Below are 19,772 nucleotides of genomic sequence, written 5' to 3' on the forward strand. Positions count from 1 at the left end.
TATTTAGCTGGGAGTCTAGATAAAGTGGGTCTTATCTCCCCAGGCTCTATTTAACTGATGAAATGACAAGAATAAAAGTACCAAGCTTTCCTTGATTTTACTGCCAAATGACCCTTTTCTTAGATACTAAAAGTTCTAAAAGCGAGGTAAAAGTCCTTATTTGGCAAAGATGTATTCCTGAGTTTTCCTTATTTTATTGGAGCTTCTAAATAACTATCTAAATCATCTCACTCTATACGGGATCAGGTTATGTAATGCATGTATGTTTGCACACTCTCTTCCATAGATGACTACCAAACAATGTTTGACCTAATAAAGTTATAAAACTTGTTTCTCTGTTTCTCATAATTCAATCTTTATTCTTGTTATGGGAAGTCTTTGGCTGTCATTAATATTATTTGATTTTTTTTTCTCTCCTAACTAAGCTCAAATGCTCTATATTTTATATGCAACCATTCAAAAAAATGTTTTTGATACCAAGATGTTAATGAGAAAATCAGTGTTTCTGGAACTCTATAGGAACAAAAAAGGTTAAATTCTCAGTGAGGTATCAGTTTCTTTCTAACTAAATACTGAGTAAATAGAACTACGCTTAGAGAAAAGGGCATGCTGACCCAAACTGAAAAGCACATTTTTTATTTCTTCCCTCACTGTCAGAATGTATCACACATGTCATGAATATAAATCTGAGTAGACCTGGGTCCAAAGTCTCATATTAATAAGATGCTTATTCACCTTCACCAGTTTGTTTCTTTGCTAACCCTGTGGTAATCAAAAGGGGAAAACCCCAGATTACACAAGAAAGATTGCTGAATGCTAATCTCATTTAAATTAATTCAGAAACTCCAGAGACTTCCCTAATTCTATTTAAATTAAGAGCCTAGGCTTGCAAAACACATTTATAACACGTATGTGTCTGAGACCCAGAAGGGAGGAAGAAAAATAAGAGAGTTAGATGTAAACAAATGATTTAATTTAAAAAAAGTAAATATTCACAATCTTTTTAGTTCAATATAGATTCATGCCTTTCCACTTCCCACTCTGCCTTGCTAATTTCCTGTTGATTGAGACTGGTAAACTCATTTCCATTTAATTCATCTTCTTAAATGATTAGCTTCAAGCTTCTTTTTCTCTATGTGTAGATCATTTCTTTAGTCTGCTTTTTTTCCTTTAAAGATTATTAACATTATTGTGATTAATTACATCCCTTTGTGAGAAACAAGTTGATTGTATAGAAGTGATAAGAATCAAAGTGAAATAAAAAAGAAGCATAAGAATCATATAATGTTGACTTCATAGTATGAAAGCATGATACTTCTTCACATTAAAAAAATTGCAACAAACATAGGTGTTTATATTCTCCTTTCACAATGATCTTTAAAATTTTATATTTTTCAATACACAGAAAAAATTGTGAAGATTGATTAGCAATCTTACATTTGACCATGACCATGTAAACGTCAATAGTGCAGATGGGAGGCTGAGGCAAACGTTCTCCTTTCTCTAATAAATCAGGAATTTCTCTGGTTGGAATTCCATCATAAGGTTTTCCTCCAAAGGTCATCAGTTCCCATATAGTGACTCCTAAATTAGAGATCAATTCTCACGTAAGCACATCAGCAATATACTATGAGCAAACCAGCAACATGTCTGTGGCAAAAGAATGCTTTTCAGAGGGTAATTAGGAATAGTCTAATTATACTAATGTTTGTTGACCCAGTTTAAGTTTTATCACATTAGAGCCTGGAAAACAATTTATTTACTATATACATGTGTACCGATACCAAACAAATATGATTAGGTAAAATCTGCTATTGATTAATTTTGAGATTAACATTTTTGCTATTAGAAGTCCTAAAGGTCAAGCTAGGGTTTAGAATGTTTAGGTTACAATAAATAATTGTGCCTTTCTTTTTAACTAATGTGAAGAGAACAAGTAGAATAAAACAGATTCATTTCTTTAGCACATATGAGAGACTGATTGAAGAATGATCCATATGCAAAACAAAATGCATGTAAAGTGATCATCTCCAAATTGAAAGAAATCAGTAATAGTCTATTTCTTAGATAATAACAGTATCTTGAATCACTAGAACATTCTTTCCTTGGTGAAAGCAAATACTCTAAATACTAGCTTGCAAGTAGCTAACTTTGATAAGAATAATGATACTGATACAAACAGTAACATACACAGAATGCCTCTGTATAATCTAATAATAAGCTAATTTAATAGTTATACTTTTCTTAGGGGTAAAGGTTATTCAGAAATTGTATCTGCTAATACAATAGTATTAGCAAGTGAATTTTAACTGATGCATATACAAGTATCTTTCAATATAAAATTCATTAATGATGGTTATTTTTTCCCATTGCCATTTGTAATGAATTATTTATTCAAGCTGAAGTCATTTTTAGTTTATAACAGTTACCATTGACTGATAAACATGCAAAGCTTAAAATATAAAAATATATGTAAACTTCAAATTATTCATCATAATAGTATCATTAGAGATTATCTGATTTTTTGGTTAATATTTACATCTTATGGATCTTAAATATAGTATAAACATGTAAATTAGTTATGCAATTTAACTTTCAGCCTTATAAAACACTACTTGATTTTGCATACTGAAGAATGATTCATAGAACTGATGACTAAAAGTCAGTGTTCATGACGAAGGCTGAAACAAAGTAAGAAGTAGATTACTGGCTATTCATATTGTCATATTTATAGAATATGTATTTAATGATAACATTTTATTAACTTATATTTGTAATTATAAAAGAATAGGTACTTTCACATCTCTATCAGGACTTCTATGAGCACGATACAAGGCAACTACAAATAAAAATAACAGAAAATACAATAAACAGAAACACATCAATATAAAAGTTGAAGTAGAAAAATCAAAACCCCCACTTCTACCAATAATATTCCAATTATATCTTTGCAGAGTTGATGACAAGATAGGGTTAAACAGAGATGGCTGCATGTAGAAGAGCAATCTCAAGAAAATTAAATCAGAAACATCTTCAAAACTTATAATTTTATCATTTGAAGATAGAAAACATATTCAATGCATATTTATTTTTATAAAAGTAAAGATGCACCCAGGGGCAATGTTCCATGTAGATTCACTGTAAATAAGACTATGAATCTTTCTTAGCCTTTTATGACTTTTGCAACCAACTATGATATATAATAAAAATCCTAAAATGCCTTATAGATATGGATTGATGATCTGGGCTATGTTTCAAAACAGAGTTCACTTTATCTGTCTATCCATCCACCTATCTGTCCATCCATCAGATTCTGAGATATTGCAACTCAACATGAAGAATAATAGTATGACCTTAAAACAGGATTTTCTTCAAAAGATACATTTTATTATTAAAAATGTGATTGCCCTGCCAATATTTTCTTTAATGCATATATGTATTTACTTATTCTAGAAATCATTTAAAATTTGTAGGTTGTCACATTTAGTTCAGGGAAACATAAGTAGGAACAAAAAACGGAAAGAAAAGAAAAAAATCTATTTGATATTATATAAATCTATCTTATATGTAAATCTACTTTATCATGTAATATATGTGCTGATCTATACCATATAGTATATAAATGCATATGTACATGTTAATTTATCTCATATTATGTATACTTCTATCTCATATTTAAGTGTATATGATTTATATGTAATGATATATATCTGTTTTTAATTTAGTCCTTTCAGCTTAATTAAGTTTTGTCAAGGGTTCCCCTGTACTTGCCTAATCTCAAACACACAACACTCTGCTTCTAAGCTGAGTAGACTACATGAGTCTTCATGAAAATTTTAACACCTCATACAGTTTACAGGTGTGGAAATAAAAACTACCCCATAGAAATATCTTATATTTTAAAGATAATTTATACTGTTTTTAGATTAAAAATACAGGTTGTTTAATCTTCTTTCAAAAAATAAAACCTAAGCTTAAATTTGAGTTAAATAAATTGCTTCATGCTTTCAAGACTCACCAACACATTTTCATTTAAAGAAGCACTGAGCTTTTTATTGTTAGAAGTGCTAGTTTTATACAGTTTATGTAAACTTAGAAAAGGTGTTGATTTATTCTTACTAATACTTAGTATTAGTGGACTTAAGTTTGTAAATAGCCAGACAGGCACTAAGAAGCTCATCTCAAAAACTGTTAGATGCAAATAAATAAATGTTCTAAAATTTAAAATCACTGTTCCCATTCATTTATTAATTTTCTAATATATTTGTATATTCCAAAAGTAGTTCATAAATTACAATTAAAGGTATAATTATAAATCATCTCTCTTATCTATCTCTCCCCTCACATTTATTGCTCTCATCCTACTGCTTTCAATAATTGGTATTTGTTCTAACAATAATCTCTATTTTCTTACTATATAACTAGATTTCAGTAAGAAAATGCTTTTTAAAAAACATTTATTAAAACATTTGAAAAACATTTATAAAAAACATTTATTAAAACATTTGAAAAACATTTATAAAAAAGATTTGAAATTATGTTTTCAAAGATCTGTTGAAAATGAAGGCCATAGGAGTCTATGAAAATGTCCCTAATTTAAAACTGCTGCTTTTTGTTTTGTTTTGTTCATCAAAATGATTAGACAAGTTGCTACCAAAGCAAAGGTTATGATAGACAACTCAACTAAGACATTAATATATTACATTTTAGAGAACCAAGAAACCTAAAATGTTTATTTTTGCTTTAAAAGCCTTATAACACAAAGAAGAATTATTTACCATAGCTCCAAACGTCGCTCTGATGGGTGAATTTCCTATAATGTATACACTCCAGAGCCATCCATTTAATTGGCATCTACAGAAAAATAATAAGTGTAAGTCATATAAAAAGTCATTTCTATATTTCCTCAATATGAGTCTCTGGATTCATCTCTCTTGTATGCATAGAAAAATAGAAATGTGTTATTTTTCAAAACAGGGAGGATATGAAATCTAATCTTAAAAAGAATTATTTAAAAATATTTATTTTTAAAACCTTCATAAACAGTAAAAAGGGAAATAATAAGTATCACTTTCTAAGCTTCTTACTATTCAGTGATTAAGTTACTAGTTAATATTATGACCCACAATATCAATTCTAAAACATCTAATACATATATTTTTAATAATGTGGTCATACTGTATTGTTTTCCCCCAAATAAGATTCCCTACATTTTCAGGAACCCTTTCCACCCTCAAATTTCAGGCCACTGATAAAATGAACTCTTTCTACACCTGTTCTCTCCCTCTCCTCTCAGATAATTTGGTCACTAAAACACGTAAAATAACGAATTCCAAAGTTAGCCTTCCTTTGTTCCCCAGCCACAAATGATCTCCCTCGACTTGGGTAGCCAGTATTGAAAATATGTACCATTTTCAAAATAGGAATTATATAAAAGAATATGAGAGGATCAGTACAAATCCATCATCACTGTAAGAAAAGCGACTCAGCTCACATACCCTGCTGGTGATGGGTCAGCAGAACAAGTTTCAACTACGAAGGGCAGTGTTATAGAGCTGGGAATATAATTAGATTCTATGGAATAAAGATAAACACTTCTACCTTGCAGTTGAAAGCTTAAAACTAAATAGGCCTTTGAAATCATGAGGTTGGCTGCTCACCAAGGTGACACCAAGGTAACTCAGTGACAGAATCATGGTATTCAGTGAAAGGGAACAGAAGACACATTGAAAGTAATTTCCCTATAGGCAAGGAGTTAGCCGACTTTATGGACTACAGACACTGTTAAAGAAGCAAGTTTAAATCACAGGTGGCTTGATAAAGACTTAATGGTTACTAGGCATTTAAAGCTCTAATGAATCTTGCTTTAGACAAATCTTACAGCTGTATGTTCTCAAGACAAGTGAAGTCATGTGATTTATAGACTTCTACTTCTGTGCAGTCTTGTAGTGAATTTCAAAGCTGTGGTCTCAAATGGCTGCAATTTGTAGTAAATAGGCTAATAAAATCAAGGAAAAGACAGAGAAAGCTACAAAACTGAAGATTTAAAAAATATACATGTTGTGTTTTGCTTTGTGTTTGTAATAAGATTTGAATATATATAGTTTTATTTATAAGCTTTTAGTATAAAAATCAATGTTTAGCAATTGGAGGCCTGTCATTGTAAAATAATTATAATATGCATCTGGATGACCCATGATGAGTAAAGGTAAATAATAAACATATTTACCTGACACATTAATTACTTGTTTTTGTTAGCATGTACTTTTAGGTTAAGGCTGCATTTGCTTATTTTATTTGGTCTCTTCTGATGTAAGCTTATCCAGGCCAACCTAGAGGAGCCTCCACATGAAGAGGAGGTATCCTCAATAGTTGGCAAAGAATAACAAGCTAAACTGTGGGTTAATAAAGAAAGATAAGAACTGGAACTAAGGCATGGATTGAGACCCCATATGGTGAATGAGAGAGGCAGAAAGACAGCTGTCAGGCAGGGCTTGTGGATGGAGAGTCAGAAAAGTTAGAAGAGGCAGTGGCACTATTCCTTGGGGTAGAATGGTTGACATTCTAGTGGAGGGAGTCAGAGAATACTGGGTTGACCAAAAAGTTCTTTCGCTTAGTGAATTTTTGTTATTGTTGTTTAGTTGCTGAGTCATGTCCGACTCTTGGGACCTTATGGACTGTAGCTCGCCAGGCTCCTCTGTCCATGGAATTTCTCATGTAAGAATACTGAAGTGGGTTACCATTTCCTTCTCCAAGGGATCTTCCCAACCCAGAGATCAAACCTGAGTCTCCTGCATTGCAGGCTGATTCTTGACCACTGAGCCACCAGGGAAGTCCTGATTAGTGAATACTTAGTTCAGTAAAAGTCTTAGTGAAAATGAAAAATGTGTCTTTAATTTTTACTTAAAACAAAATGAACTTCTTGGTCAATCCAATAAATAAACTGGTACATCATATGCTACAATGAAAACAAAAAAACAGAGCCAGGTAAGAGCAATCGGTTGCTTTTGCTACAGGAGGATTAGAAGTTAAATAGAATGTTCAACTTTCCAATATTTATGATTCTTGGTAGTAGCAAGACTTCTCTCTAGTCTGTGAGAAAGAAGTACTTCTCTGATTTCTTTGTGATAGTCTTAAATTAGTAGGATCAATGAAACAATTTATATGGCCCTGGGTTAAAATGTAATCTTTAGAGTTTCTTGGGAGCTACCCACTCCCCATTAGAACTGACATAAAGACCACTTGGATCCAGACACTCATCATATTTTAGCTACTTTTGAGAAATGGAAGTTGGTAATACATGCTATATATCTATTTTAAATATTCTATTAATATATATGTGTATGTATGTGTATGTATGTGTGTGTATGTATATGTGTGTGTGTATATATATATATATATATATATATATATATTACTGTGGGTAGGACAGAAGGCAAATAGTAGAACTAAGATTTTATAATCTCTTAAACCTCAGGTTTGTTGGCTTCTTTCTATAACATATAAGGAGGTAAAAGGATATTACATTATATTTTCAAGTAATATTGCTCTCAAAAAGATATTCACCTTTCCTCCATCAGCATTATACTCTTTTTCATCTCCTTCCAAGAGTCTGGCTAGTCCAAAATCCGTGATTTTCACATGGTTTGGAGATTTCACTAAGACATTACGGGCTGCCAAGTCCCGATGAACAAGCCGTCTTTCTTCCAGGTACATCATTCCCTGAAAAACACCAAATTTCCCAAAGAAGCAGTTAGTGCCTAGGGTTTTCCATTGTCAAAAAAAGGAGTTTCCTAGCTTTCAGGTGTAAGTGCTTGATTTCTCTAAGTAATGTAAAAATTTGATAATATTTCCAAAATTAGGGAAGAGGCAGATGTTAAAAAGCAAACCACAAATAGCTTTTGGCTTTTATTCCCAAAAGCCTTATAAAAGCAGAATGGATTACCTGCACATGAGCTAATTGTTAGATCATTTTTTTTCCCCCAGGTACTTTATATTCTTTTGCAAACACTTTCATTAGTGAGAATGAAAGTGTCCTAATAGACTGGCTAATGGAAAGAGATGGGAATACCAGACCACCTGACCTGCCTCTTGAGAAACCTATATGCAGGTCAGGAAGTAACAGTTAGAACTGGACATGGAACAACACACTGGTTCCAAATAGGAAAAGGAGTATGTCAAGGCTGTATATTGTTACCCTGCTTATTTAACTTATATGCAGAGTACATCATGAGAAACTCTGGGCTGGAAGAAACACAAGCAGGAATCAAGATTGCCAGGAGAAATATCAATAACCTCAGATATGCAGATGACACCATCCTTATGACAGAAGTGAAGAGGAACTACAAAGCCTCTTGATGAAAGTGAAAGAGGAGAGTGAAAAAGCTGGCTTAAAGCTCAACATTCAGAAAATGAAGATCATGGTATCTGGTCCCATCACTTCATGGCAAATAGATGGGGAAACAGTGGAAACAGTGTCAGACTTTATTTTGGGGGGCTCCAAAATCACTGCTTACTCCTTGGAAGGAAAGTTATGACCAACCTAGATAGCATATTCAAAGGCAGAGACATTACTTTGCCAACAAAGGTTTGTCTAGTCAAGGCTATGGTTTTTCCAGTGGTCATGTATGGATGTGAGAGTTGGACTGTGAAGAAAGCTGAGCACTGAAGAATTGATGCTTTTGAACTGTGGTGTTGGAGAAGACTCTTGAGAGTCCCTTGGACTGCAAGGAGATCCAACCAGTCCATCCTAAAGGAGATCAGTCCTGGGTGTTAATTGGAAGGACTGATGCTGAAGCTGAAACTCCAATACTTTGGCCACCTCATGCGAAGAGTTGACTCATTGGAAAAGACTCTGATGCTGGGAGGGATTGGGGGCAGGAGGAGAAGGGGACGACAGAGGATGAGATGGCTGGATGGCATCACTGACTCGATGGATGTGAGTTTGAGTGAACTCTGGGAGTTGGTGATGGACAGGGAGGCCTGGCATGCTGTGATTCATGGGGTCGCAAAGTGTCGGATACGACTGAGTGACTGAATTGAACTGAACTGAACTGAACATGTATTTGGACTGACCCACATATTTTTGTTTTCTTCTCAATATATTGTTTCATGTCATCTTCCCCCATACACCCACTCAAAACAAATTCAGCTATCCATACTTTTCAAAAGTATTTCATATAAAGTTTTAATGGAGGCAAAATCATTATTATAGATTCTACCAAGGCTGAGAATTATATTATTCTTATTGCGTACATGCTAAGTCGCTTCAGTCATGTCCAAATCTCTATGACCCTATGGACTGTAACCCACCAGGCTCCTCTGTCCATGAGATTTTCCAGGCAAGAATACTGGAATCGGTTGCCATATCCTTTTCCAGGGGAATCTTCCTGAACCAGGCATCAAACCCACATCTCTTGTGTCTCCTGCATTGGCAGGCAGCTTCTTTACCACTAGTGCCAATTGGGAAGCCCTTATTCTTATTAATTATGCAAAAAAATGAAATATACCCTAGGGGCATTAAAAGCCTCTAATTTAAAAATTGGTTTTGATGACATTAGTAGTCACTGTGAGAATTCACAAATGAAAGTACATCATTTATAAACACCTTCAAATTAGCCTTTAATATATTTTCTTCATAAAACATATATGTAATTAAAATAAAGTATATTGCTGATTGCCAACAAGAGATATAACTGGATCTTCCCCCAATATACACACACATATGTATATGTACATATACACATGTACTCTTGGTTGTTGTTTAATTGTTAAGTCATGTCTGAGTGTTTTGAGACCCCATGGAGTGTAGCTTGCCAGGCTCCTCTGTCCATGGGATTTCCCAGGCAAGAATACTGGAGCAGGTTGCCATTTCCTTCTTCAGGGATCTTCCTGACTCAATCATCTTGAACCCACATTGTCTGCATTGGCAGACATGTTCTTTACCACTGAGCCACCACGGAAGCCCATACATATGCATACATATGTGTTATATGTATACATAGCATGTATATTAGATTACGGACAAGTAAAAAATAATCCAGAAACGATAGTTATTCATTGTATTTCATCAATAGGGAAACCAAGAGTCATGAAACACTAGCCTAACTAAAAAGGTTGAAGTAAAACTAAGGAAATGAACTCAAAGGTCTATATTAGAGTGCTCTTCTTTTGTTTGAGTGAACATATTTTTGTTGAAGAGTAAGGGAAAATTCTATATTTGAGGACGTCAGTGGTAAGAACAAATCAGAAGTGTTATAAAATGGTTGAAGCATACTCTCACGCCAATTGCAAATCAATGCTGCTGGCAGTTAACATTACAACTGCAGGACTTTGAAGGATTAATGGTTTCTGATATCAAACAAAAGCTGTGGTAAACAGACATATAAATCAGAGAGGTCAAAAAATTATGAACCGTATACTCCGTATACTTGGTGTAGTGGAAAGAGAATATTGCTTCAGGCAGCATCATGAGCAGAACACTATATAAATGCCCATTAAACACAACCAGTGCAGATACTGCCTGATATGGTCCAATCAGTCAGAAGTTGGGTGACATCATATGTATTAGCGTTTTCTGAAATCAATCCACAACTGGGATTTATGGGAGCTTTGTCCTCTTTCCTAAACAGTGCCTTTTCCTTGATCATGCCAACTTGGAGATTTCTAGAATAAAGTGAACATGAAAACATAAAACCACTGCATGCTTTAAAGGATTAATAAAAACTGTCATCGCATTGGAGATAAAGTCTGTTTGATAATTTTGTCCCTGTATGAAGTATTCACAAAAACATTCATCATTCTTTTTCTTATCATCTTCATAACAGAATATGGAAAGCATGTTAGCAAGAAGTTGATATTCAGATCCACACACAATGACAGAACACATACTATATGCCAAGTACTCTGCCAGACACCAGAAAGACAAAAGAGAGTCAGAGAAGGTTTGTGCATTAGAGGATAGAAGCTAATTAATAAAGCGGGCTGATATGGAGTAAAAATTTGACCAGATCAGTGATGTGTGGAAGGCACCTAAGGAGAGCTGTATTTTGAGGACCATCTGTTGTATAGTCTAGCAAGTGTGCATGAGCAGGGAGGCTTCAGAGAGGTACTATGGCCTAAGTAAAGCTTTAAGGATGGCTGTCCACCAGCTGGACAAGGTAGGGGGAAAATTGCAGTAAGAACAAGCACAGGAGAATCAATAGCATGGCATACTTGGACAAAGTTACATAACTTTGTATTTCTGAAGTATTATGCATATGGTGGGTGATGAGACTGAAAATAGAGTAAGAGGCTAGATCCAAGAAGGACCCTTTATAAATCATGGTAGAGAATTTGACCTTTGCATTTTATGCAGCATTCAATGTGGTGATGCCCTCTTTTTTTTTAAGAGGAGAGTGACAACAATTATCATTGGAGCCTAAAAAAATACCACCTGGTGCCAGTATAGAGGCTGGATTACATACAACTGTAGCTAAAGTCAGGAGTCACTGCCACATTACAGGAGAAAAGTGAGGAGAGTGCAAAATAAAGGCTGTAAACTGACCATGAGCTACCCCATTTTTGTATGCCGACACTGAATGAGTTTCATATATCCTCTTTAGTTGGTTACTGGCTATGCTCTTTAAGGGCATTTGGTCCCCAGTTTGCTAGGATCCTACTACTCACTATTATTTTCAAGAATTCAGTCTTTATTTGTTTATGATAGCCACCAGCTCCTATATGCATGAATGTCTGAATCTTCAACTAAACTAGGCCAGAAGGAACTAGGGAGAGAACAATTTCAGGGTACACTGATAAAATAACCATCCTTGGTAAATGACTGTACAATGATGAAGACAGTAAATTGAGAATAAGCCTGTGGTTTTGTAATTTAGGTGGATAATGATTCCTTTAACTAGATATTATCCTAATGTAAATATATGTAAGAAATATATATTCTACCAATAGGGAACTAATATTCAACAAGAAACTTAAGACTTTAATGACACAGTGACTATATAAGCAAAGCCTCAAAATTCCGAAAGATCTTTGACATCCTATACATAAAGCCTCAGCAGGTGATAGACTATCCTGAACCTCTATATAATTTGTCTGTAAAAAATAAATTATTTTCTTCAAAATGCTGCTACTAAGTCACTTCAGTTGTGTCCGACTCTGTGCAATCCCCATAGACGGTAGCCCACCAGGCTCTGCCATCCCTGGGATTCTCCAGGCAAGAGCACTGGAGTGGGTTGCCATTTCCTTCTCCAACGCATGAAAGGGAAAAGTGAAAGTGAAGTCGCTCAGTTGTGTCTGACTCTTTGCGACATGGACTGCAGCCCACCAGGCTCCTCTGTCCATGGGATTTTCCAGGCAAGAGTACTGGAGTGGGTAGCCATTGCCTTCTCCATGAGAACTAAATTCAGGAAACCAGATGGTAATCTCTACTGTTTTTCTTGGCTATCTGACCATGATTATAAGAGATAAAAACAGAAGCATCTGTCTCATTATCAAATCATCAAAATATGTTTGAATTGTTGCTTTGTAACTATGAAACATCATCATACAAATGAACACTTTCAACTTATTAATCATGACTGCCACCTTATTTCTAATTTCAGGTTCTGAATAAGAGTGTTGAAATCTGTGGATTTTTCACAATAGGTTTCTTCACACCACAGTCATTGGAACAAGATTTTCTTACCAGATCTCATTAGAATCACATTCTCTTCAAGATTTCTTCAAAATAAAATCACTCCTTAAACCAGAGCATGATGCAATTAAGTGGGCAGACAGTTATTAGAAATATCAGCAACAAAAATAAACTCAAGTCTCTTGAAGTTTGAAGATAATAGAGGGGTATTGCTTTGGACTGCAAGGAGATCCAGCCAGTCCATTCTAAAGGAAATCAGTCCCGAATATTCATTGGAAAGACAGATGATGAAACTGAAACTCTGATACTTTGGCCACCTGATGCGAAGAGCTGACTCATTTGAAAAGACCCTGATGCTGGGAAAGATTGAAGGTGGGAGGAGAAGGGGACGACAGAGGATGAGATGGTTGGATGGTATCACTGACTCAACGGAAATTAGTTTGAGTAAACTCCGGCAGTTGGTGATGGACAGGGAGGCCTGGTGTGCTTCATCCATGGGATGGCAAAGAGTTGGACACGACTTAGTGACTGAACTGAACTGAATTGCTTTGGTTGAAAAGGAACCTCTAACTTTGCCCTGTAGAAACTCCCATGTCCTTGCCCTGCCAGCTCAAGTGGACTATATAATAGGAATACTAACACTGACAACAGCCTCAGCTAATATTGACTGAGTTCTTAGAACACGGCAGGCATTAAACTAAACATGTCTACATTGGTCGGTTAACGTCTCTAGTGGCTCAGTGGTAAAGAATCTGCCTGCAGTGCAGGAGATGAAGGTTTGATCCCTGGGTTGGGAAGATCACCTGAAGAAGAAAAACAGCTATCCACTCCAGTATTCTTGCCTGGGAGAGCCCCTGAACAGAGAAGCCTGGTGGACTACAGTCTATGGCATCACAAAAGAGTCGGACACAACTGAGCACCTAAACAACATGAGACATACTACTTATACCCTATTCTAAATATGAGAAAACTCTGATAAGAGAGGTTAAGTTACTTGCTCCAAGTCATGTATCTAATGAGTGGTAGAACTGGGATTTGGTCCCTTGGTGTGGGACTCAAAGTCTGCACATTTAAGCCCACCTCCTCTCTTGATGGATCACTGGGTAGTGAGGGCATACAGAAATTAATGTACATAGTGACATCATATAGTTTTAAAAGATCCTAGTACTTCTGCAGAAAAAATATATTATCAAATGTTTCTGTGAATTTCAGTGCATAATGAAGGTGACTGACATGTTTGCTTTTATATTTAAAACTCTGCTAAATTATAGAATTTCTTATAATTTAGCAAGAAGTTAAATTGTGTAAATTGGAAACTCAATTCTTGTTATGGTCACAGGGTATGTAGGATGGTGGAGTGGCTTTTAGCATAAATTCTGGAGTTGATTGCTTGGCTAGAATCCAGAGCTCTGCCATATTCTAGCTATGTGACTCTAATGAGTTGATTAACCTCTCTCTCTCTCACCTTCTTCCTCTCTAAAACAGCCACAATAGCACCTATCACAAAGGTTGTTGTGATGATCAAATAGTATGTAAAGTACTTAAGTTACTACTTAAGTAATAGTAGTATACATAGTAAGTATAGAACAAACTATGTCGTTCCACTGATAGTTATCAACAGTTCCAGTGCATAAGAATCATTTACCCTCATTAACTTGAATTGCCCATTTTAGAAAATCTGTGAGCTTCAACTAATATATCACAGTGGGTGTTCAATAAATGTCTGCAAATGCTGATACATATACCCATAACTTCCCATCATGAATAATGTGTGGCTAAAAATTTCAGAATAATTACTGTTCAAAATATTATTAGTTCACCTGAGGCTGCTGTCATATAAGGAGAAGGAAACATTAAGGAATCTAATAAAAGATCTGGTGCTTTCCATAAATATACCACAGATTCAGGAATTTAGTGAAGATAAAAGTTATAAAGAGAATAGGTCAAAAACTTTTCAATGCTGCAGGATGTTTTCCTTGAGTGAATAAAATAGTAAATTTTCTGTACCCAAGTATTTGCCTTTTATCACTCAGCACTCAGGGATATTTTGGGTAGAGGTGTTTTAAGAGTGGGCTTCCCAGTTGGCTCTAGTGATAAATAACCTACCTGCCAATGCAAGAGACGTAAGAGACACTGGTTCAATCCCTGGGAAGATCCCCTGAAGAAGGAAATGGCAACCCATTCCAGTATTCTTGCCTGGAGAATCCTCATGGACAGAACTGCCTGGCAGGCTACAGTCCATGGAGTCAGACATAACTGAAGCGACTTAGCACGTACCTTTTAGGGGCATTTTTTTGTACTCCTTGATCCAAGTGCTGCAGTTCTGATTTTACTCAAACTACTCAGAATTTACTATCACTCAAACCATTCAGAACTTCACCATTTTCATACGTGCTCTGAATGCCGTAATGTGTTTTCAAAGACGGCTTACTTATTTTCTATTTTGCTCCTACCTCTTAAAATATGTGTCAATAAACACAAGCTCACTGGGGAAAGTTAAATTTTACTCTTGACTTTCAGGAATGCACTTTAATACAAAATCCAAGGATAATCTTATTATAATTGAGTTTAAAGTTTTAATCTCAGGTTAGAACTGACTCATATAAACTACTCTATTGGAAAAAAAATCAGTGACTGACAATTTAAAAGTACTGGCGTTGATGAAGTATTGGCAATGACCTTTTTAATCTTATGATGTCTGACTCACAGCTGGCTAGCAAAAATGCATCATTATTATGCTTTAATCCAAAGTTAAAATGTATTCTTCCCAGCTGCAGGAAGCTAACGGAAGTCAAGAGAGACCAGACTATTTCTGACAATAAATATTTGCTTCCCACATATAGGCCAGGTGACAATTTCATCATACATGTGCATGGAGCTAAAATTTTTAAGCTGTAGTCAGTTCTCACAGGCATTAATCTCTGGAGTTAGCAAGAGTACATTTTTTTTTTTTTCTGATTTCATTCTAATAACCTGAAGCTTTCTTAATAACAGGGAGCTTCAAGAAAGCTATCTTCAAATGAGAACTGCTCCTCTTTTCCACCTTTCCTTCTGAAAGCAATTCTATCCCTGAGCGAAAAAAGAAAAATCTAACTCTAATGCTCTCTACTGTTAGGGCAAAAGATATGAGCATGTTCAAGGGAAGAAAAATACCTTTCTGGATGAAGTGACTAACTTTATCCACATAGCACATGGAGTGAAACTAAGGTGGCTCTGTAACTGAATCAACTAAGTCTTTTTCAACAGCCAAAGCTGGTTCACGGTACAGCAGAAAGAACACAGAACTGAGTGTTTCAAGAAAGAAGTCCCAGACAGGCTGCTCACAAGGTTTATGGCCACAGATACTCAATTCACCTCTTCTATAAAAGTGACAAGTTGGCCTAAATGATCTCTGAGGTGTCTTCTAGCTTTAAATTTTTATTCCATGATAGATGGGACTATAAAATACATCCATCTAAAATATTAAATGGTGGCCAATAATAGACACAAAGAACAGTAAAGAAAGAGGAAGAGTAGCTGTTTTACTTCAAATGTTAGTGAGAACCATGAATACATTTTAGTAAAAACCAGTTTAGTGCAACCCAACGTTTAAACCCTGGCTACTGACTATTTGTGTGACCTTAGTCAATTTATTTGTGTTTCATTTTCTTTTTTCAGTAAATGGGGATAATAATAGTATCCACCCTGAAGATTGTCTTGAAGATCAAACGCCTTAATATTTGTAAAACATGTAGAACATTCAATATCCTACAATACCATGTATTAAATAAACAATCTCAAATCCATCCTTCTTATGAAAGATACAATTCAACCACTATAACAGAAAGAAAAGGCAGCCGGTTAAAATACCTACTGGCTACTCAGCACTGTTGGGTATGGCAACTTCTGGTTTTCATTCTATGTGCCCCTCAATGTTCTTCCTATTATTCTGCTCAGAGGAAGAAAAGCAGATTCACATGGTTGTCCCAGATTGGCTTGGCATTGATACTCAAGTTTAATTTTCATGTTTTCCAACTGCACCTATGATCTTCACAAGACTTGGTCAGGTTGCAGTTCTTAAGATGATTTTGAAATACTGAGGACAACTGAATTTCTGTCATTTTAATAGTGTATGATGAAAACATTATTTGTTGCTATTTGAAATACAGTTATCAAATTTGGTTCCAATAATATGTTTGTGTATGTGTGTGTGTGTGTGTACACACACACACATGCATGTAGTAGATGCTATGGTGTGGCACCCAGAAACCTCTTCATGCCCAAGTTCTCAGAACCTCAGCCTCTGGGAGTGTTGACTGCTGATGGTTTTCACCTCAGCTGCCTTTGTTTTGGGGCAGTGACCCCACAATGCAACTACAAGGATGCTGCTTTGCCAGGGGTTTCACCCTGTCATGGGAGACCATATACAGACCATAACCAGTAATTTGCTGATGTTGAGTTACAAAGGCCATACCTCCTCTTGACAACTATGAAGTGCTCTTCTAGTTCCTGAACACTTTATGGGATCAAATTATTCCTTTGTTGCAGTTTTATCATAGTTGAACTTTTCCTTCTACCTCATGTTGATTTTTCACTGTCTGATAGATGTTGTTTTTGAGAATACTTATGCAAACTCCCTACATGAAAACTTTTCTCAGAGACTGTTTTCTAGGAGCCAACCTAAGGCAACGTGTGTAACTGTTTTCCTTTATGATCTCAAGTATTCAGAATTTTAAGCTAACCAAACTCTATAATCATGCACACTATTGTTATTGTTTCCCTCTATCCTCTATCTCAATTCCATTTCGTATTCATCATGCTGCTGCTGCTAAGTCGCTTCAGTCATGTCCAACTCTGTGCGACCCCATAGACGGCAGCCCACCAGGCTCCCCAGTCCCTGGGATACTCCAGGCAAGAACACTGGAGTGGGTTGCCATTTCCTTCTCCAATGCATGAAAGTGGAAAGTGAAAGTGACGTCGCTCAGTCGTGTCCGACTCTTAGTGACCCCATGGACTGCAGCCTACCAGGCTCCTCCATCCATGGGACTTTCCAGGCAAGTGTACTGGAGTGGGGTGCCATTGCCTTCTCATAAATATTCACAATAATGTTTTTAATACATATCCTTTCAATCTGTATATGCTTACTTTGTCTTATTTGTATTTTCTAACAAGTGTTTTGTGTCATTTCTAATATATAAATAATATCATATATTAAATAGGATCATGTTTTACTTTAGATTCAAACATGCTGCTCTACATAATCTAGTTCTCATAGTCGCACTAAATTATACATACGGACTCACAAATATAAACACATACATAGCATTGTTACTGTCTATTCCTGGATACCAAACTTACCTCCATATTCTTGACACTGCAAATAAGACTGAATTAACCATTAATACTATTTGTAAAATGCTATAAATTTGCTTTACAACATAAATTATCTTCTCTTCAGTACTAATTTAAATACAGAAGAATCTAGACAAACAATAATAGTCACTGTGGAAGATACAACATGGAAAGATTTCTTGTTGATTGAGAACACTGAAATCATATGGGAAGGACAAAATGTAAGTGGGTATATTATCATTATAAATGTTTGTACCTATGAAATAGTTAATATTTACATACACACTCAAGGCCAGGGGATTGTTTTAGGTGCATATGTACAGGAATTCACAAGAACTCAATTAGACCTGTGTTACTATTATTTCTATTTTAAGATAGGGAAGCTGATCCATAAAGAAGTAAAATACTTTCCCAAGAGTGTATGGCAAAGCCTAGAAGAACCAAGATTTGACTGCAAGCACTCCAAAGGCAACAATCTTAATCATCACACTCTATGACCATGTATGTTAATAAACTATATAAAACCATACATAAAACAGAAGACAGTATATACAACTGAATGGTTGTTAGGTATACAATAAGTGCTCTAATTCAATAAAGAGAAATTTCTGTACATAATACTCATTTAAAACTTATAAACAAACTTTAGTTTTTCTGGATTTCCTAAGAGAGTACTTCTGGAGGCACTTCATAAACCAACGTTTGTGAATTCAACTATGTACTTTCAACAATTTGAAGATTTCTTGGCATTTACCTGGTATTCTATATATATTTGTGGTTGTATTAAACAAACAATAAGACCAAATTTTAAAAGGCTGTCCAGGCAGTAGCTTTATCTTTGCAATGCAAGTAGAACAAATGTAAAAATCTGTGACATTTAAGATAGGGCAAAAACAAACCCTGAAACAATTAGGCCAAATCCCAGATAGTAATACAGGGCTTCCCTGATAGCTCAGTTTGTCAAGAATCAGCCTGCAATGCAGGAGACCCCAGTTTGATTCCTGGGTTGGGAAGATCTGCTGGAGAAGGGATAGGTTACCCATTCCAGTATTCTTGGGCTTCCCTTGTGACTCAGCTGGTAAAGAACCAGCCTGTAATGTGGGAGATCTGGGTTTGATCCCTGGGTTGGGAAGATCCCCTGGAGAAGGGAAAGGCTACCCACTCCAGTATTCTGACCTAGAGAATTCCATGGACTGTTTAGTCCATAGGGTCGCAAAGAGTTGAACACAACTAGCGACTTTCACTTCACTTTACTTCCAGAAGGTAATATTTGAACACCAAGGAAAGTGGATGAGGACACTATTTAAAGATTCCTGAGGTTGGCAGGGGTAACAGAATTTTTCCTTCATTTCCTACAATTTCTTAAAATATTTCTTAGAAATTTTATGCATCACTTTCCCCAAGATTTTGAAAATTTCCATTGGTAAAATTTGCAGAACAGTCTCCTTGAGACTAAAAAATTTCTTTTAAAGAAACAAAGAAATGAAAACAATAAAGTAAACAAAATGTATGTTAAAAAGCATATGTGAGAAGCCACTGCCTTCCTACTAAATAAATTACAAGTAAAAAACTCATCTGTCTGGATCAAGAGAATACTAACAATGCTATGGTTCTTCCCTCTGATTGACCTCTTGTCAATATGATTACAAATGAGAGGAGTGAATCTTGTAGTGTCCACACTCTCTCAGAGAGGTAAACCTAAAATGGATTACTTCTGCTCCTTAAGCAACTGATCAATAAAGCTGTGGATTGCAGTGAGAACGGAAATGTCTGTGGGTTGTAGCAGTTATCCTCTGTGTCTCTTTAG

The 19,772-nt window shown here is 35.5% G+C and overlaps 1 protein-coding gene across 6 annotated transcripts in view; it reads right to left on the bottom strand.

Moving 5' to 3' along the window:
- ERBB4 (erb-b2 receptor tyrosine kinase 4) overlaps positions 1–19,772 on the bottom strand; it is a 1,279,207-nt gene that overhangs the window by 45,398 nt on the left and 1,214,037 nt on the right. For all 6 annotated transcript variants that reach the window (XM_045164586.1, XM_045164583.1, XM_045164587.1 and 3 more), the window contains 3 exons: positions 7,567–7,722; positions 4,779–4,854; positions 1,438–1,584 (listed from right to left, as the gene is read on the bottom strand). In XM_045164586.1, the coding sequence (XP_045020521.1) occupies positions 1,438–1,584; positions 4,779–4,854; positions 7,567–7,722 (379 nt within the window). The remainder of the gene's footprint in view (positions 1–1,437; positions 1,585–4,778; positions 4,855–7,566; positions 7,723–19,772) is intronic.

This window comes from Bubalus bubalis, chromosome 2, assembly GCF_019923935.1.
Source record: "Bubalus bubalis isolate 160015118507 breed Murrah chromosome 2, NDDB_SH_1, whole genome shotgun sequence".
NCBI lineage: Eukaryota > Metazoa > Chordata > Mammalia > Artiodactyla > Bovidae > Bubalus > Bubalus bubalis.